Source organism: Mustela erminea, chromosome 15 (assembly GCF_009829155.1).
Source record: "Mustela erminea isolate mMusErm1 chromosome 15, mMusErm1.Pri, whole genome shotgun sequence".
NCBI classification, from domain to species: domain Eukaryota; kingdom Metazoa; phylum Chordata; class Mammalia; order Carnivora; family Mustelidae; genus Mustela; species Mustela erminea.
The window spans coordinates 53,719,665-53,740,556 of NC_045628.1; the positions used below are offsets into that span (position 1 = coordinate 53,719,665).

Sequence of the window (20,892 nt, forward strand, 5' to 3'; positions counted from 1 at the left end):
TTCCACTTTCAGAATGTTTTACATTAGCTTATTAAATAATGTAAGCATCCTCCAAAAAAGGTGGTCTGCCCCATTATCTTTTCCTGTATTGCCCCTCGTTCTGCAGCAGGAGTGTGTATGGATTTATCATCACAAAAGAAAAAACCAAAATCCAAAAACTGAGCATTGTGACAAAAAGATTCCACTTCCCTCTCTTACAAGAACTGCCAGCTGGGGCCATCACTCAGGCAGGAAACAGGAATTCAGCGAGTGGGCCAAAGGGAGACTCAAGTTTTCCAACAGGAAGCGACATGGAATCTGCTTCTGGCTGTCAGAGATTGCTTGTGTAAAGCTCCTGGGGAAAGATGATGCCTGCCTTTGTAGTCGAAAGGTCATTACGGGGGATTAAGCCGAAAGGCTAGCTTTGTGTAGCATGCTTAGTTCCACTGATAGGTGGAACCAGACAACCAGCTAATTTTAGTCTGAACTATGGCATTTAGTGCTCCAACATGATCTAGAACAAATCATTCAAACTTGCTGTTCAAACAGAACATTCATAATTCTTTCATGGGTATATAACCCAAGTGTCTTGGCTCCATTAGACTATGTAAACAAATGAAAGTAACATTTCTATTAAATAGCAAAATTACTTTGGAGGAGACACTACCAACTTGATTACTAGAAATTAGCTCACTAAAATGTTCCCTGGGGACATGTGAGATGTTCCCCAGCACAATTTTAGGTGCACTTAGACAGAGCCTGTGTTCTCTGACTTGTCACAATGGTGCCTTGGCTCCCTAGTACACCACTGTTTTTTGTCTCTCCACACACCCTTCTGTAGAGAGCACAGGCTCCTACACGATCCCAGGCATAGAACAGGCCTGCCATTAAACCCCCTTGCCACAGAGCAGATTTGATTTATAAGATTTAGCAAGACTTTACTGAAGATTCCTAAGGTTAGAAAATGATTAAAGGAAACAATTTGGGTGATATAAAGAAACTTTCTTTCCCACTTCATTAAGTGGACCGTCTCCAGAGCTGCGAAGTGGGGCAGAAATCAGGAAGCTTTTCTAGAATGAAGGGAAACAAACAAACAAACAAACAAACAACAAACAAACAAGGACAAGAACAAGAAAAACAGAAAATATCTTACTGGCTGGGGCCACATAGTCAACTTTGTTTGGAGCTGAGAAAGAACAAAGAAATAAGGATAGAGCCCAGAGCTGGCTTCGTCTGGGGGGATTGGCTGACCAGATATACTGTCATTTTGGTCTTGTGGAACATTTACATAGACAGGAAAGTTATTTAAGTTTTGGTTTGCCGAGGTGGTACCCTGGGCATGAGCAGTGCCATCTTGGGCCTAGAAATTTATTTGAACTGCTTAGCAAGGGAGAGAAAAATAGAACATGGAATAAGCTCTGAGGATACCTCCCTTCCTCTTTTCTTTTTTTCCTTTCCTTCCCTTCCTCCTTCCTCCCTTTCTTCTTTCCTTCCTTCCAACGAACAGCTATTAAGTAACTAATAACACTATGTGCCAGGCATGTGTAAGTAAAAACAGATGTGGTTCCTGCTCGTGGATTCTATGAGGGAAAAGAATAGGGAAAGACCAAATAATCAATCAAATAAAGATCATTATAAGCTGATAAATGCATTGAAGAAAAAGTAGAGTCCAGATGGGGAAGAGCTTACCTAGTCTGGGGATTTAGGACAAGAGTTCTTAAGGAAAAGAGAATACAGCTGAATGCTGAAGGAGACACAGGCATCCAGAGGCTCAAGGGGTAGACAGAGGAAGACACTGATGCTGAAGGAAAACCTCCTGGAAAGGCTCCAAAGCAGAGAGGGTCTGGCCCTATTTTGAGAAAGTGAAAGAAAGACTTTCTGAGAGGGAGAACTAATAGCAGAATAGAGTAATGTAGATCACAGCTGGAATCATAAGACACCACCGAAGTTTTTTAAACAGGAGTGACACTGTCGATAGGAGCTTCCCAAGAAGAAATGCCAGCCCTATGGGAGAGAGCACGTACTTCAAATAGCAGGCACGAAAGACAAAGCTAGGAGCGAAGTAACTGTGCTGGGAAAGGAAATATGGATTTTGTAAACTAGATAAATTTTATTTTCAAGTATTAAAAAAGAATGATCAACATCCCCACAAAGCTTGTATACAAATGCTCAAAGCAGCATTATTCATAATAGCCAAAAAATGGAAACAATCCACAGGTCTATTAATGGATAAAAGGATAAATAAAATGCACTTTACCTATACAATGGAATCATCATGTGGCAATAAGAAGAAATGAAATACTGACATAAGCTATATGCATGACTCTTGAAAACATTATGCTAAGTGAATGGAGACACCAATGACTACATGTTGTGTAATTCCATATATACGAAATGTCCAGAATAAGCAAATGTATAGACATAAAGTAGATTAGTGGTTGCTCAGGGCTGGGTGTGAGGTGGGGGATTGACTGCTAATAGGTATGGACTTTCTTTTAGGGGAAACAAAACTATTCTAAAATTAAATTTTTGTGATGATTGCACAACTCCAGGAATATACCAAAACATATTGAATTGCCCACTTTAAAAAGGGTGAATTATATGGTATGTGGATTATATCTCAATAAAGCTGTTAAAACAGAAAGTAATTTTAAAGAGAATCCAGGCACTAGGGACATCTGTAGAAATGCATCTCAATCCTAAATTTCTCTTGCTTCATATTCATTGTACTCCAAATAATTGTAGTTACAAAAGACACCACAATGACTGTCTTGCTAGGGTGAGTTAGGAGGATATATGGCTCTATTAATACATGTTAGAATGATAGAATTGAGCCCATTGTTCATCTAAATTAGCAGTACCAAGCAGCTGTTTCGGTTAATCATTATGAGGACTGCAAACAGAACTGAAAAGAGCACTCCCATTTTTTTCAGCATTTAAAAAAAAGGTCTTAATTTGCTAAAATAATGCCTTTTCTCTTTTTAGCATTTTTCCTTTTGAAAAGTAACCCCAAAATGTTTCTTGAAATCTTATTTTCATTAGAATTAAAATGTTAGCTTAACTTTAAAATGTTACCTCCGATCCTTGAATTATTTTCTATTTCTTCAATCTCGATGGGGAATATGTGAACCATTATTTATTAAATACTACTTAGATTCAAAATAGCTACAGGGAATATGAGGTTGAGCAGGTGGCAATGCTTCTGTTTTCACACTCTGAAAGGGCCAAGATTTCTTAGGGAAGCATTCCTGGTATCTGTATTAACCAGTCTCATAGTTCCTCAGCTGGTGTGTACGTGTGTGTGTGTGTGTGTGTGTGTGTGTGTGTTCAAGCGCAGGCACATCCAATTTCATTTGGCTTGTGCTGCTGACTCTCAGATTTTACAAAAATTTCATTTCCCTTTCCAGCTTCCGTCTTACTGGTGCCTGCATGCCAAAGTGTAATTCAAGCTTAACCACTCCGTGTGTAGGCTAGTTAAATTGTCTTGTTTTATGTATGAGGAATCTGACACTCAGGAATGATAAGGAACCTTGATTTGGTTGCTTTACCAGTTAATGAGAGGTCTTCCAGTTGGAATTTGTCCCCTGATTTCTGTTTCTTGTAGGGAAACATTTTCAGTTTTCTAGCCTTCAACCTCTGTCTTTTAAAATTTTATACTTAGAAATAAATATCTGCACTGAACATCACTTTATGTTGTTTTTTTAATTCTCTAGAACCAACTTTGGGAATAGACAGAAGAGGTGGTTATCTGAGTGGTGTATGTGGAGGGAAAAAATCAAAGGTGACTTTCCTTTTGGGAAGTTCATTCTCCCAAGTAACAAAAAAATTTCCATTTATCTCTCTTACTGTAATTAAATAGCAGTACCTGAAGATGTATCCAGATGTTTTTAACAAAAGGGAGCAAACATCACCAGGGCTCTGACCTAATGGATTATAGAAAAGCAATGTCAAGGTCATTGGAAATTAAGCCTTTCAGGATTTTGGCTCTCTTGGACTACAAGTCTTAATCTCCTTGCTTCCTCTGTGACCTTCTTAAAATCAATTTTCTGCAGGGGAGAGCTTTAAACACAAAAGGGTAAAGCGTAGATGTCTCTTCCCTCTTCAGAATTTTCCGAAGATTTCCCCTGCATTTAAATTCCCAACTATTACTTTCTTAGCTTACAAAGTCTTGCAGGCTGTGGCCTATGTTTGTTTTCTTCTCCAGGTTTATTTCTTCTTAACTGTCTCATATTTTCCCCTTCCAAGCCAATTTAAGGCCTCTGACTTAGCTGTTTCCTTTGCCTGGGATGCCCTTCCCTCTGAGGTTTGCAAGCCTGTTATGCAAATCACTCCCTAAGATTCTCCCCCAAAGTTCCGCCCCTCAAGCAGCCACCCAATCACAATCACTATCACATCATTTACTGTATTTTCCTTGCATTGAGCTTGACGCCAACAAACATTTCTTCTTTCACCCCTCCTCCCCATAAGCACTCTAGAACCTAGACTCACTTGTCATCATCACTGCTCAATCGACGGCCTGGAGTAGTGTCTAACATTTGTAGTAGCTCAACAAAAATTTGTTGAATGAAGTCGTGAACGTAAGAATGCACCCGTTGTTCCCTGCCCCCCTCCCCCCCAAACAGTACAAAACTCATAATGAGGATAAACTTCAAAAGGTCTTTCTCATCTATCGGGTATTTCCACCCTTGATTAGATGTCCGTGGGGAGACTGTACACCTTGACTGGGTTAGGCCTTAGGATTCTAAATGTAAATAATCACACATTAGCTTATCGTCTGGGGCTTGGTTTCTCCATGACCAATACTTTACTTCCTGATCGCAATACCGCGTGAATTGGTAAGGGTGAGCACTAGGGCCCGGAGATCCCTTGATGCTAATTGTTGAGGTTTGGATGGGGCGGTCGGCCTGGTGCGCTGTGAGTGGTCCTCCCTAGAGATGCTGGGGAGAAGGGGCGGAGCTACCCCAAAGGATGAGCCTTCCTTGGGCCGTCAGATCTGACGAGACTGCCGCTTTGGAAAGAGCCCTGGCAGTCGGAAGACAGCAAAGCTAGCCTGTGGCGAAGAAGCCCAGCAGACCCCAGGCGGTAAGACCAAGGGGTCCAAAGAAAGGAAGGAAGTAGGGCCTGAAACCAAACCTGCCGGGCCAGCCAACGCTTTGGTATTTTGCCAGAGGAAAGGGTTAAACCGTTTCCAAGGTAACGGATCAGGAAGCGCGCAAGACGTTCGCCGCAGGTTCGTAGGTCAGCCAGGCGTTTAAAGCTCCCACGGCTGAGCAGATTCTGGCCAATAGAGAGGCCGGCTGCCCGTCACGTGACGCGCGGGGCCGATCCGCTAGCTGCCCCAGAGCACGTGGGAAGGTTTTTCCAGCTCCTTTCATTTTTTAAAAGCCCACCCACTTTTGCGCGGGCTTGGTCACAGAGTTCTTCTCGCGAGAGGTGCCGCAACTTCTCGCGAGAGTGAGTGGGAGGCGTGGGGACTAGGTGGTGTTGCTGACTGGAACTGCGGCGGCGGAAGCCGGGGGTGGGCAGTCCGGGGGCGGGCCGCGGGGAGGGGAGGGGGGGAGGGCCGGGGGCCGGTGCGGGAGGGGGCGCCCGCCTGCTCAGCGGCTCGCGCGACTGGTCGTTGCGGGCCGGTGACATGCCTGTGAGCTGCGGAGCCTGCGGCCCCCAGGTGAGGCGGCTGCGGATCCGCCCGCAGCGTAAGCCGCGCGTTGGCCGGGGTGGCGGCGTGGTGCGGGGCCGCGGTCGGTGGAGCGGTCCGTCCCCTGGTGCCCCAGCCTCTCCGCCGGCCCGCAGTCCCTGCTCTGATTTCGGGGCTGCCCAGAGCTGCGCCTTGGCTCGGGGGTGGGAGGAGGGCGGCAGGAGCTGGACGGTGGAAGGAAGCCCGCAGCACCGGGCCTGGGGGGAGGGGGTGTCCTCGGGCTCGAGACGGGTCCCTTGGGGTCCAGAGTGTGGTGGCGGAGTTGCGGCCCCTTTGAATGACAAGCTCAGTTCCCATCCCCAGGACGGTCTTCAGAGCCGGGTATCTTCGGTGCGTCGCGGAGCGTGTGCTTAGTTTGTGTTGGTGGTGCGCGCACCGGAGCTTGTGCTGGAGGAGGACGTTGCACTTTGTCCCCGAGCAGCATCCTTCGCTGTCAGAACCCCAGAGCCGTGGAACCAGGCGCAACCCAAATCTTGAGACAGAAACGGAAGGCGTCAAGCAGCTCTTCGGAATGTTGGTGTTTGGATTTGCTGTCACATTTTCTCTGGGGCTGTTTGTTGTTAATGGTTAAATGCTGGCCATCCATATCCTGAATGGATTGGGTATGCTTTTATCATACCAGGCACCTACTCTGCTTTGCACGAAAATAGTGGATGTGACCGAAGTATTAAACACGTTCGTAAAATGGCAGTGGTAGTGGAGTCTAAACCATGGCAGTGGTATAGCTTGCTAGCAATTCTGCTTTCCGTCTCTTCCAAAATCTTACTAAACTGGAGGTGGTTTAGGCTTAAGATGTTAAGAAAATTTCAGGCCAAGAAATACAGTTGACACGTACCTAATGGCTTTAGTGCAAATCAGAGTTAAAAATTCTAGTTCTCTTTTCAGCCTTGTAATTATTCAGTCCCTCGCAAAACATGTAAGGTTTCCTTGGCTTCTTCCCACCGTGTGAGGGATGTTACAGTTATATTGACTGACACTGATTCTGGCATGTCTGGAAATACTCAGAAAATACAGAGTACTCAAAATATAAGGTACTCAGTAATGCAAGGATTGTTTTAATGTCTTGTTTGTGATTTTAGAGTAATTAGCAACACAGTTCCTGGCATGAATAGTGTCAGTTAAAATAGTGCATTTTAATGAACCCTTTTAAACATCTGGTTACCTTTTTTGAGTAGTACCATGGTTTTTCTTACTTTCTTGTGTTCCTTCTGGCAGAAATACCCAGGGTTGACAGTGAATTTCACTGTTAGTTGTGGCTGTGAGTAGCAGAGCAATTTATGAGAGATCAAAGAATTTAAGGCAGTCAGAACAAATGGATTCCCAGGCTGAATTGGTAACTAGTGATTAGTGGATGTACCCTGATAACTGCAGTATTTCTAAGGGCCTAGAAGTATACTTCTAGGCAAGTGATATTTCTGAGTTGTTGAGGATAGGGGACTTGCCGAAGACCCTGAACCCACAGTAAGAGCTTCTTTAGTTTCTAAATTCTGGGATAAATCTAGAATCTTAAATCAATCAATCAATCAATCAATCAATCCTCCTTTACCTTTAGAGGCTAGCAGAAGGATAGTACATTAAAATTTTTTTTTTTAATTCCAGAAATTTACTATCTTGTAAAAGAAATCAAGCCAGATGTTACTCTATAGGTCATTTTTAGGGAAATTGCCACTTATTTAAATAGGCAGTGGAGTTCTGTTACATTCTTGAAGAAAATGTGGAAAACTTAGGGAATATCTTTTTGAGAATGGGCAAAAGAGACTGGTCTAGATTTTAAAAGTTCCCTATCATTCCATCTTGGCAAACAGATTTTCAGGGAGAGAAAAATAGAATTTTTTGCTAGTCTTTATAGCCTTTTGGTAAGGATTTCAAGATTTTAGCATGTAGATATTTGTCGGTTTTGTCTTGCTTTTGAAAAATAATTGAAGGGGGGGTGCCTCATTGGCTCAGTTGGTGGAGCATATGACTCTTGATTTCGGGATTGTAAGTTTGAGCCCCACATTGGGTGTAGAAATTCCTTAAAAATAAAATCTTTAAACAATAAGAAAAGTAATGAAGTAGTTTTAGGTAGAATAATTATTTAGCTAAGCTGAATGTATTCTTTTTCTGTTAGGTGGCCTGCACTTTAGTAATAACGTCAACCACTTGGAGGGAGGGAAGGTGGGACAGGTCAGGAAAAGAGCTACACTTAGTTTGGGCTTGACTTAAGGGTGTATCAACTGGTAAGGTAGGGAAAGGAAAGAAAAATACTCAGTTTCAAAACAGACCAAAAGGATCTGAATGTTTTTATTCTGCTGCTCATATTTGCATATACAACGTCATTTTATTGTTAAATACTTACCAAATAGAGTAAAGGTGGTTGAAGTGTATAGAGGCTGAACAGGTTAAAAGGTGAAAAGTTAACATTTTTGGATTATTCTGAGAATGTTTCATGAGAAAAAAATTAAGTGGCATGGTCGTCTGGAATAGATGGGATGTAACTTGAATGAAAATGAGGCAAAATATAGAGTTTGGGCCTTGGAGTAAGGCAGACTACTACTTAATATAGATGAGCCTCCATTTCCTCACCCCTGATGGTGAAGAGTCAAATACCTTAAAGTTATTTTGAAGCACATAGTGGCTGCTTATTCAGTCTTTTTCCTTTGACCCCTTTTAATGGCTTTAAGATTATTTGGCTGCAAGAGTCAGAAATCCATTTGAATGAACTTAGTTAAAAAAAAGCATTTGTCATAAGTTGGAGGACTGCCTCTGAAGTCCATTGCATGAAGTCCAGCTCAGGATCCTGGGAACTAGAAAAATCTCTAGGCAGTTAGTTACTGTTCCAGTTTTTCTCTGGGAGCCCATGGTCTTGTCTCTGCTACTCTGGACTCTGTCTGTTCCAATTTCTTTTAAATTGGCTCTCTTTAAAGCTCTTGGTTCCTACTTCCCTCTGACTTCGGTTTGCATGAAACTTTGCTTTGCTGTGGTGGCAGCTCACTTTGTGTTTGCAGCATGCTTCTCAACAGGTGTCTCCATATCTTCATTCTGAATTTCTGAAAAGATAGTCCTGTGGCCCAGGTATCAACTTGTGTGGTCCCTGTGGCTGAGGATGGAGGAAGATGGGAATGGGAAAATGGATGAGAAAGAGGTGTAGGTGTGCCTCACTTGTACTTTTCTTTTAAGATTAAAAAGAAGTTATTTATTTGAGAGAGAAAGCAGAGTGAGTGAGAGAATGCCAGTGGGGTGGAAGGACAGAGGGAGAAGCTGACTCCCTGCTTAGCAGGGAGCCCAGCATCTTGACCTGAGCGGAAGGTAGACACTTAACCTCTTAACCGACTGAGCCACCCAGGTGCCCCCAGTTTGTACTTTTTTAGACTGGGAACTTACTGCAAGTTCCTAACAGAGGGGACAGACAGGGAGGAAATGTACTTTGTACTCTAATGTACTCTGGATCTTTAACATCCTGCCGTTTGAGTCCCCTCCCCCCCAGTACTACACTGAACGTGCTTTCGGTAATGATCTCCTTCAAGACAGAATCTTCTAGGTTTGTAAGTTAAGGTGAATTATGTAAGCATTTTGTGCCTCAGTCTCTTTATATGTAAGATGGGTGTAACAACACCAACTTCTGTTGTGAGAAATGTGAATTCTGGGGGTGCCTGGGTGGCTCAGTGGGTTAAGCCTCTGTCTTCAACTCAGGTCATGATCTCAGGGTCCTGGGATTGAGCCCCTCATCAGGCTCTCTGCTCAGCGGGGAGCCTGCTTCCCCCTACCCCTCTGCCTGCTTCTCTGCCTACTTGTGATGTGTCTCTCTCTCTCTCTCTCTCAAATAAATAAAAAAAAAATCTTAAAAAAAACCGTGAATTCTGTTTAACAGCAATTAAGCAGTGCCTGACTGGCACAGTGTAATGATGTGGTGTTACTTCTACTGACTGTGTCCTGTGATTGAGATTCCTGCAGCATTCAGAGATGGAAGAATATCATCTCCACCCTTAGGAGTTTGGGAGTTTAAATACTGACCATTCCAGACATAAAACTATTTCTTGTTTCCAGTGATACTAAATCTTTTAATCTCTACTTCTCCTGCTTTTCCAGCTGCCCTATATTTGTGGTATTTGCTTACCTGCCCAGCAACCCTTTATCATGGTTGTCCTCTTACATTTTCTTGATCTTCTGTTCTTTCCTAGTCTGTAGGATCAGCGTTCAAGTTCTGTATGTATAGATGGTTCCTAGAATAACAACTGTAGCTCTGACCACATCCAACTAAATGTATGTATTTTAGGTGCCTTTTGATACTACGTTAACATAAAACGCTATCTTCAATTACCCTGTAATTGGCAAAGGCTCCACTTTTCTTCCAGCTCCCCAAGCTTGAAACCTCAAAATTATCTTTCACACTCTTCTTTCTTTTTTTTTTTTATGCTTTATATATCCCATCAGTTAATAGGTTTTGCATAAGCTTTTAGGAATGCCTCATAGGTACCAAGCACTGGACCACTGGCAAAGCAGACCCATTCACTCATTCCTGCTGCTGGCAGAGTAGGGTAGAGCTTTATTACTATTTGCAGGAGCTACTTAAATATCTTTTCAACAGTATATTCTTTGATTCATAATGTCGTAGATGCCACTGATAAAGAGATGTTTTCCTGGGTTAAAATTCTGAACATATTTTTTGTTAAAATAATCTTGTACTTGGGGATTTTATAGAAGATTAACAATATTACTTAAACTTCTAAGCCATGTATTCATTTTGAAAAGCACAGCCTGAAGATTTTAGGGTTTTTTCTTTTTTTTAAAGCTGTATTTATTGTTGATATATATGAAACTAGAGAAGCAAGGATCTTAATAGGTAATCATTTAGGTCATAAACAAATTAGTCTTTTTTTATGATTGATTATTGTTTTGAGAGAAAACTAATAACTGATAGCTGTGGTATTTTTAGATTTTATGTCAAACGGCAAGTCTCTTCCTAAGGAAGAAGCAAACATTTGAATTCCTGCTGTATCAATTCCTGCTTTATCAGGTCCTGTTTGTACATATATTATGTAATTGCATTCTTATAGCAGTCTGTGAAGATGAGCCTTAGCTTCCTGATTTTGCAGAAACGGGAGATAGCATCACCTTTGTGCCACTGTTTTCCTATGAGGTATTATTTTGGTTTTGTTTTGTTTTTTTTTTTCAATGGTTGCTCTAGGGTTTATGAGATAACTTTAACTTATAAATATCATTTTTTTGTATACTGTAGGAACAGCATTTTTTAAAACTCTAGCCCACCACATTGTGTGCTTTATTTTGTCATGCCTTTTACTTGTGTATGTTGTAAACCCCATTATATGCTGTTATTATTTTGGTTTAAATAGTTATTTTTTAAATAGATAAATAAGGAGAAAATATCTCTATAAAATATCTTTTGTATTACCCTCATATTTACCCTTTCAAGCATTCTAAATTCCTTGTTTAGGTTCAGACATCCATCTGGTGTTGTTTTTCTCTTGCCTATTATTCTAGTGGTGGTTGGCTGGTGATGAATTCTCACAGCTTTTTTCATTTAAATAAACTTATTTTTCTTTGATTTTTGAAAGATATTTTCATTGGGTATAGGTATCTCAGATGACACTTTTTTTAAAAAAATTTACTTATTTGAGAGAGAGAGAGAAAGAGAACACATGCACGAGCGAGGGGAGGGATAGAAGGAGAGGGAGAGAGAAAGCCTCAAGCAGACTCCCTGCTGAGCACAGAGCCCTACGTGGGGCTCTATCCCAGGACCCTAGATGATATCTAACCCATGACTTGAGCCGAAATCAAGAGCAGGACTCTCAACTGACTGAGCCACCCAGACACCCCATTAAGTTGACGCTTTTTTGAGCTGTTGCTCAATTATTCATGGCCCAGCATAGTTTCTGCCAAGAAGTCTGTTGTCTTTCTTTGTTCCTTTGTATGTGATGTCTACTTTTCTCTCTTGTTTCTTTTAAGGTTTTTCTGTCACTAGTTTGCAGAAACTGTGTTATGATGTACCTTGGTGTGGTTTTCTTTTTGTTTACTTTTCTTAGGGTTTGTTGATGTCCCTTGCATCTGTCAGTTTACAGTTTTCATCAACTTCTGGAAATTCTGAGCCATTTTGTTTTCATGCAGTGCTCCTCTCCCCCTCATTTTTGGGGATTCCAATTACTTTTCACAATCACTGTGGCTGCTTTGTTTGTGGGTTTCTTCTCTCTGTGCTTCATTCTGGATAGCTTCTATTGTTATATCTTTAAGTTCACATTCTCTTGCTGCTGTCTAATCTGCTGTTGATTGTACCCAGTATGTATTTTATTTTAGATTTATTTTTATCTCTAGAAGTTTGGTCTGGCCTTCATATTTTCTGTTTCTCTCCTTATGACTGTGTTTTCTTCTTGCTTGAGTATACGGAACATATTTGTAATATAGTTTTAACATCTTTTCTGTTCATTCCATCATCTTTGTCATTTCTGGATCTGTACTTAATGATGTTTTTCTTCCTGGTTATGGGTCATATTTTTCTCCTCCACTGGTAATTTTTGGCTGTGTGCTAGCCATTGAGTTTTATGCTGTTGCTTGCTTGATTTTGTTGAATTTTTTTTTTTTTTAAGAGTGTTGCACAGTAGAGGTTCATAGGTTATTTGGAACCTGTTGGATTGTGTTGAGGATTGCCTTTAAGCTTTGTTAGGGTGACTACAGAACAGCCTCTGGTATAGTGCTGGCTTAGTCCCCCAACTAAGATAATTTCGTGCTATGGAGGCCATCCTTTGCCTGACATATTACAAGGTTTTTCCCACTCAGGTTGGTGGAAGTGCAGATTATTCCGAGCCCTGTCTGGCTCCAGGTATTGTTTGGCCTGCTCCTCTTTGGTAGGTAATTATTCCCCCAACCTCTGTTACTTGGCACAGATCAGTTTCTGACCAAGGACCCTAGAAGAACCCGTCTGCAATTCTCTGATGCTTTCAGTCTTTGTGAGCTCTCTCTCCAGTGAACTGCCCTGCAAATTCTAGCCTTCGTGGCCTTCCCAGACTCTGATCTCTCTGTCTCTGCAACTTGGTGAGACTGCGTGGCTTTCTTCTCTCTGTGCTGTGACCTGGAAATAACCAGGAGCTAGTGTTACCCTTCTTTTAGCTGTCATAGGCCTGGGTTACCTGTTGTCTGATATCTGAAAACTCATGTTTCATATATTTTTCCCTACTTTGTTGTGTTTATATATAACAGAATATTAATTTTTAACACTTGACCATTTAGAATTTGGCCAACCTGTTTTTGGAGCATTTATTATAAATATGTTAGCAAATATTATAGAATTAGAAATTCTTGGAAACTTTTATATTTTCACAAATAATTCATTAAATGTAGAAATGTGTGTAAGCATTTAAAGGTATACTTTCTTTTTAAAAGACTTTTTATTTTATTAATTCAGTAGATGTTTGACTGCCTTCCATGTTAGAATACAAATACAATAAAACATTTTTGTCCTCAAGGAATACACAAAAGGAAGGAAGCATGCAAACAATGGCACCAAAGGAGTAAAGGACAAACCACTCTGGGACCATAAAGGATGTGGCTACTGTTTGGGCAAAGAGGGATAGATGAGATGTACCAGGTCTTCCTCAAGAAGGGAAGTCCTTGAACTGATCTATGAAGAGTAAGTAGCAGTTCAGCTGGTGAAAGAGAGGGGAGATTGGCAGGAAGTTTAGGAGGGATTGGGGATTGACTAGATACGGTAATCTGTATGCATTGAGGGAAAAGCTAGTATCCAGCTTGGCCTGATGGCTCAGTTGGTTTCCTGGCTCTTACTAATGGAATATAGAAGAATATTGTTTAGAGAGAAAGTTTTATTCAATTTTTGGACATTCTGATTTAGGAGTAACTGGGATATTTAGTCAGAAATATCTGGTAGAAAATTGGACCAATGGGGGGCACCTGGATGGCTCATGTCATAATTATGGAGTCCCGGATTGAGTCCCAGAGTCCCATATCTGGCTTCTTGTTCAGCAAGGGGTCTGCTTCTCCCTCTGACCTTCCCCCTCATGTTTGTTCTCTCTTATTCTTTCTCTCTCTTTCAAATAAATAAATAAAATCTTTAAAAAAAAAATAGAAAAAAGAGAATTGGACCAAGGAACTGAAACTTAGGTGCAGGAACTGAACTAGAGATAGGTATGAGGGAGTTATTTGCACAGTTAAAACCAAAGGTAGAGATTAACTGTCCTTGGAAAACTAGGTAGAATGAGTTCCACGAAGGACAAGGATGGTGGGTAGAAATGTTAACATTTGAGTAACAACTTGTGAAAAAATTTAGGGAAAGAGACTAATGTAATGGCTAGAGAGATAAGGTGTTTCTCAATCAGAAACTAGAGACAGTACTCGTTAAAGATGGAGATTTCAGGGTTCCATGTAGACCTGAATCTAGATCGTTGGGGGTGAGAGGGGTATTAGAAATAAGCTGATCCACATGTGTACTGAAGTTTGAGAACCAGTGCCATAGGAAGAGAGTCAAGATAGGTTAAGAGTGTTGGTCGAAGACAAGGAAGGTGTTTCAGAGACTCCTTGGCTTGGTTAACTCATGCTATAAAAAGCTCAGGAAATAGATGTCAACTTAAAAATTTCTTAGGCCCGAAGAGAGTGGCAAAGACTTGTATTTGTTTTCTGATTATGAAAGAACTTATGCACATCCAGAAAAATAAAACTCTTTTAATTGTGTTTACCCAGGTAAAAAACAATGTTTATACCCATTTCGTAGATGTTTGTTTTTACATTGCTTACATAAATACACACTTGTAGTCATATAGATTTTATACAAAAATGGGATACTCTGAACATGTGGAAGCTTGTCTTCTTTTACTTAACAATGTATCATCTTCCCATACTATAGTTATATGACATTTCATAATATTAAAAAAGTCCCAGCATGCATGACCACTGTCATAAGTTTAGTCTATATCCACTATACGACCTCCTAGACATGTACAAATATACACACAGGGTTGCATGTGCATGTAATTATTTTTTAAAGCCATGCAGGGAGCACATACTGTGTACACTGTTCTGCAACTTGCTTCTTACCTTAATATTTTATGGACATGCTGTCACATCACTGTGTATTGATCTAAATCCAACAGCTGGTAATAATCAGTCATACAAATGTAGTATAATTTATTTGAATCGATGGACTTCTAGATTATTTTTAGTTTTTTTGTTTTGTTTTAGTGAACATTCTTTCACATATATCTTCATGAATTTTGTGCAAGTATATATGTAGGATAAATTTTAGGAAAGGAAATCACAGGATCCAAGATAAGTGTAATTTATTCAAAGTGTCCCATATGTCTGTTTTCTATACTCTCTATAATTGTTTCTCTAATGCTTTCATCTGTTTTTATCCTGTGATGTTTCTTAAGACTTTGTTGGTGTTTCAGTATTTTAAGCAATATCCATTCTGCTTTTTGGTTGCTTCTAAGGGGATTTTATTTATTTCATGGTATTTTTATTTTTTAATTTATTATTTATTTGTTTAGTTTTAAAGATTTCATTTGTTTATTTGAGGGAGGGAGAGAGAGTGCATGCACACACAAGCAGGGGAAGAGGCAGAGGGAGAGGGACAAGCACATTTCCCACTGAGCAGGAGTTCAACATCGGATTCGATTCCAGGACCCTGAGATCATGACCTGAGCCGAAGTCAGATGCTTAACTGACGGAGCCACCCAAGGGCCCCTATTTCATGGTGGTGTTTTTATATGTTGTATTTTTTTAAAAAAAGATTTTATTTATTTATTTGACAAACAGAGATCACAAGTAGGCAGAGAGGCAGGCAGAGAGAGAGAAGGAAGCAGGCTCCCTGCAGAGTAGAGCGCCTGATGCGGGACTCGATCCCAGGACCCTGAGATCATGACTGGAACTGAAGGCAGAGGCTTTAACCCACTGAGCCACCCAGGCGCCCCATATGCTGTACTTTTATTGAGCTCCTCTACCAGCTTTCTTTTCAGTTGTTTGCCTTGTCTATCTGTACTTCTGTCTCTGATCTTTCAAAAGAATGATCTAGTTTCATTTTAATTTTCTTGACTGTAAAGAAACACACTTAGTTATTCCCATAACAAGGGAATCTTGTTTGTTTACCTATAACAGGGCACAAATCAAAAAAGCATTTAGTGGGAAGTTTATTATCATAACACAAAGACGTTTAGGGGAAAATACTGTAGTTTTGCCCCTCTTGTGAAGTCTGTTTGAAACTACCTTCTCTCTCATTATGTAAGATGGTGAAGTAACCCTGCTCTGTTGGTCTTTCTCCCGTTTGTCTTTGCTTCATTTCCAAAGATCCGCTTTACCCGAGTATGAGTCATACCATCTCAGGTTGGATTCACTTGAATGGACTGTCGCAAAGATTATTCTCTGATAGATTTTTCCCTTTGTGAGATAGTATTTTACTTATGTTAAAGACAAAGGGATGGAGTAGGACTCAAAATGAGTGAAGATATGGAACTAAATATAGTTTCTTTCTTATTAATATAAATTCTGATGTACCATTCTGAAAATAGATAATAGGAGTTTTGGGTGGCATGATAATATTCATCTGGATTTTTTCTTTCTTTCTTTAGTGTATATATATATATTTTTTTTTTATTTTGTGTTTTTAGTGTTCCTTCATAGGTCTATTGAACGTTGGGTTCCATTTGCGTTAGTACTCAACTGTGAAGAGAGTGTTCTCTCTAGGTCTGCTGTTCAGGAGTATTGTCGGTAGAGCACTGGGGTAACTAGAGGCGTCACATCCAGACAGGATGTTGTCTCCGAGCACCCTGGCCGCCCCCAGCCTCCTTGTCACTCTTGAGCTTCAGGGGCATGGCTTGTCACAGCAGCTTCCTGTGACCGGCTCATCTAGATAATTGGCCCGCTTCTCTTCTGAGTCAGTGTGTAATCTTTCCTCCTGTGGACTTGAGTTAGCAGCTGCAAAGGCGATTGCTGTTTCCCATCTCTTTCCCCGATTTCACCCTTTCAGTAGTCAGAAAGTGAAGATGCTTTGTGTGTGCTGCTTCTCCGTCCTTCAGTGTTGTTTTGAATGCGATCGCATCATGGGGAACCCCATCCGGGTTATTCAGTCACTCTCCTGTTTCTGGCACCTAGAAGGCTGCTCATTTCTATTATAAAGTGTGATGAACCGCTTTTCAAACCTTTACACTCTCCAGAGGAGCCATTAGAAGCCTGGGTGTTAGAGTTTGGTTTGGATTTGAATCTCAGCTCTACTGCTCACTGTGTGGGTCTGGGCGAATCGCCTAACTTCCCCAGGCCTCAGTTTGTCTCATTGTAAATCTGGAATACCATTCTTCCCGTCCTGAGGATTACATGAGACGTTCGCATAAATCCCTTAGCAAAGCACTTGGTGCTTTATAAGCTCTCGTTTGGATCCTAGATGCTTCAGGATCATTACTTTCTTTGATGAATTCCCAGAAGGAGAATTACTGTTTTATAGCAGAGGAAGATTTTCGAGGTTTGGATCTGTATTACACAGTTGCCCAAATGGAAGGTGCCGTTTGATTCAGCTGCTGCGTTAGAGAATTCTGCTTTTCTGGAACCCTTGTGTTGGCTTTTGTATTTTACAAGCTTTCTGTAACGTTTAAGGCAAGTCCCTTTGCCTCTCAGGGTTTCTGACAGTTGAAGAGAACTCTGGGGGGAAAAAGGAGAGAGTTGGCCTGGGAAAAATAAAAAGATTACTGTCTTTCTTTGACCACATAAACTTTTATATTTATACCTTGTTTTGAGAATTTGACCCCTTGATCACTTTGATCCATAAGTAAATATTTTAGCTTTTCTTTTACTTATGATGTATAGTTTCTGAAGTACCTCCCGTAAATTATTTTCCATTTGATTCTTACGGTAAACATCTCCAGAAAGTAAGTTGATATCTACTTTGAGGAAAGAGATCCAGAGATACTGCAATTTACCTAGAGGAAACAAAGCTAATGAGAGGTAGAATAGGGACACAAATGGTACTCTTCTGAGAACTGGTATATTGTTCTTTATCTTGTGCTGTTGGAGTCTCCCTTGCCTTTTTCACAAGCCTGCTTCAATCCTAGTCAATCACATTTTATTGTTAAGGAGACAACTAGAATTAATTCTGGTTCAGAATAGGATATCATCATAATTCTTTGTTAAAAATTACAATCTAGAAATCTCTAGAGGGAGGTGCGTATGTGTGGGTGCATGTATATACACTTCAGTTTTCTCTCTACGGTGAAAGAATATAAAATTAGAACTCCACCAACATTTAATTGGTTTGCCTTCCTGATGGAAAGTAGGTTCACGTTTGGTTTTGCGTATGTATCTCTTCATAGTGTAAATTTATATTAATCAGATGTTTTAAAAACCTCAACTGGGTTATTTTTGGTAAGGCCAATTTGATTGAAACCCGTTCTTAAATTTTATTCATTCAGATTTTGAGTTATTTAGTGATTTCGAATTCAGTTCCTATTCTCATTCTTTACTATAATGAAATACTTGCCTTCCAAGTCTCTGAGCCCAAGAGGGCTGTATTGCTTTGTTCTCCTTGTATCCATAGCATGAGCACAAGTAGATTTTGAATGGGCAAGGTACTGTGATTAGATGTGAATACTGAGTACTTAATGCCCAAGTTGATTTAAACTTTCAAAGGTACTTTTTAAAGACATTGATAAAAAGTTTAAGTTCTTAATTTTAGAGTTTCTTCCAAGGTCTCTGTGTAGATGTTTGTCTCTGTATCTGTGTGCGTGCATGCGCATGTACGTGTGCATGTGTTTTAAGTACTCTTAATCATTTCACTTGGATATTTTTTGAACTCTAGTCATTGGTGCTCTTAAGATTCCTAAATAAGGAGTTTGTTATTATTTATGGGATTTTATTTGATAAATACAGATTTCGTAGTCTCATTTGCATATTATCAAATCTTTCTGCCCAGGAAATAAGGAGTGGAGCATTCACACATTCACAGTGGCCCTAGGGTTCGAGTGCCTTTTGGGAGGCAAGAAGGCTGGGATTCTTTTGTGATATTCATTATTTTAGATTTTAAAAGGATTTCCAAAGATTTCTTATTAAGACATTCATCTACTTTCTTATTTGTAAAAAGCGAGACAAAACAAAACACAAAGGCAGTGATATTCAATAAATAAGGGCAAACTGCTTAAAATAATTTTTTATGTCTCAGAATTTTAAGGTTTTTATTTTTAAATGACTGAATTTAAAGAAGTTATTTTAGGACAGAATGTCTGCCTGAATCACTAAAATCAGTAAATTAGTTGTTTTCTTTTAATATGTTTTCCTTAGGTATTTTATGGATTAATTCTTCATTGATTACATACAACAGCAATATAGTTATGGCGACCTTCCAGACTTTGAGAAACAGTCACATGAAGACTAGAACATCTGTCAGAAGAGTAAGTTCACTGTATTAGATTCCTTTCAGTGATAGTTTTAATAAAAATGTGGATCATTTTTTTAAATCTTGTTAAGCAGCTGTATGATATTCTTGTTTTCAAATGAATCTTAATATTGTAATTAATAATATTAGTAAGACTGGCATATATGAAAATAGTGATATGAAGTAAATCAACTTTATTTCCCAAAGATCACAGTGCCTCCCCATTTCTGCTCAGCAGATAGTTTTCTGTCATCTCAAAATCTCCCCCTCTTTTAACAATAGAAGCAATAGGTATGAATTTTCTTACGTACCTTTACCTTTACCCCCAGATATTGCCTTTTATTCATTTATTCATTCAGCAAATAAAAATTTGAGTGTTTATTTTATTCTAGGCCCTGTGCTAGGTACTGGTTCTGTGCTAGGTACTGGATAATTAGCAAATTAAATATGATTTCTGATCCTCTTTCTAGTCTGAGGAAGAACCCTCTCTTAAGAGAATTTGGTTACCCTTCCATTTCTTGACCTCTTTTTTCTAACATTTTATTATGAAAAATCTCAAGCAGAAAGTTAAAATCATAGCACTCCTAAACATAAACTTGCGTACCAACACGCATATTCAAAGGTTACTAATACAGCGACCCTTGAGTAATGGGGGGTTAAGGGTGCCAATCCCCTGTGCAGCTGAAGATCCATGTGTAAGTTTTGGCTCCCCCAAAACTTTACCACTAATAGCCTATAGTTGACCGGAAGCCTTACCAATAACTTAAACAGCCAATTGACACATATTTTGTATGTTATATGTATAATATTCCATATTCTTAGCAGTAAATTCTAGAGAAAAGGAAATGTTATTAGAAAATCATAAGGAAGAGAAAATACGTTTATAGCAGTAAACTGTTCACTGAAAAAAAACTACGTGTAAATGCACCCATGCAATTAAAACCCATAATGTTCAAAGGTCCACTGTATTTTGTTTTATTTGCTCTACGTGTGCACGCGCACATGTTTACTTTCTGGCAGAACTACTTGAAAGTTACAGTCTTAATGTCTCTTTACTCCTGACTACTTGAGTGTACTTCTCTCAAGGATTACCATATCCTCCCACATAACAATAATTCACTTATCACATAAAAATAATACAGTTATCACATTCAAGAAAATTATAATTCCCTAATGCCCAATACCCAGATGTCCTCAGGCTTCCTTTATTACCCATAAAAAGTCTTTTGCAGTCTTCCCCACCTTTAACTACACTCCCACTTTGGATTCAGTCTAGACTCCTAAGCCTTAAGTTGCCTTTGATGCTTATGACTTGTTTATGTTACTTGTGGTCTGAGAGTTTCTTCTATTTATTTATTTATTTATTTATTCATTCATTCATTCATTCATTCATTCAAGATTGACTTCCTGAACAGGCCAGGCCAGTTTCTTGTGCAATGTCCCACATGCTAGATCTGTATTTAACTTACTCCTCTCTCTTCTACATTTCACAGACTCTAGAAGTTCGGTGTCAAAGCTTGATTAGATTCAGGTTAAACATTTTCAGCAAGAATACTGTATAGGATGATGTTAGGATAGAATTTCAGGTTTTCCTGTGATCAGTGATGCAAGAGTTGCTCAGTTGATGAGAGTAGTAATGCTGCCAGAAATGTCCATATTAAAAGTGTGTTTTCCGGGGTGCCTGGGTGGCTCAGTGCGTTAAAGCCTCTGCCTTTGGCTCAGGTCATGATCCCGGCGTCCTGGGATCGAGCGCGGTGTCTGGCTCTCTGCTCCGCAGGGAGCCTGCTTCCGCCCCTCTTTCTCTCTGCCTGCCTCTCTGCCTACTTGTAATCTCTCTCTCTCTCTCTGTCAAATAAAT

General features: G+C 40.0%; 1 protein-coding gene across 5 annotated transcripts in view; it reads left to right on the top strand.

The window, feature by feature from the left end:
- The first annotated feature begins 4,939 nt into the window (after positions 1–4,939).
- The window catches only part of AKAP11 (A-kinase anchoring protein 11), a 47,796-nt gene continuing 31,843 nt past the window's right edge, over positions 4,940–20,892 (top strand). For 2 of the 5 annotated variants that reach the window (XM_032314563.1, XM_032314566.1), the window contains exons 1-2: positions 5,515–5,647; positions 18,941–19,050. In XM_032314563.1, coding sequence (XP_032170454.1) covers positions 18,991–19,050 — 60 coding nt within the window. In that variant the 5' untranslated portion in view covers positions 5,515–5,647; positions 18,941–18,990. Of the gene's footprint in view, positions 5,094–5,513; positions 5,648–18,940; positions 19,051–20,892 lie in introns of those variants that run through there. The other 3 variants (XM_032314565.1, XM_032314564.1, XM_032314567.1) reach the window with 3 other exon arrangements.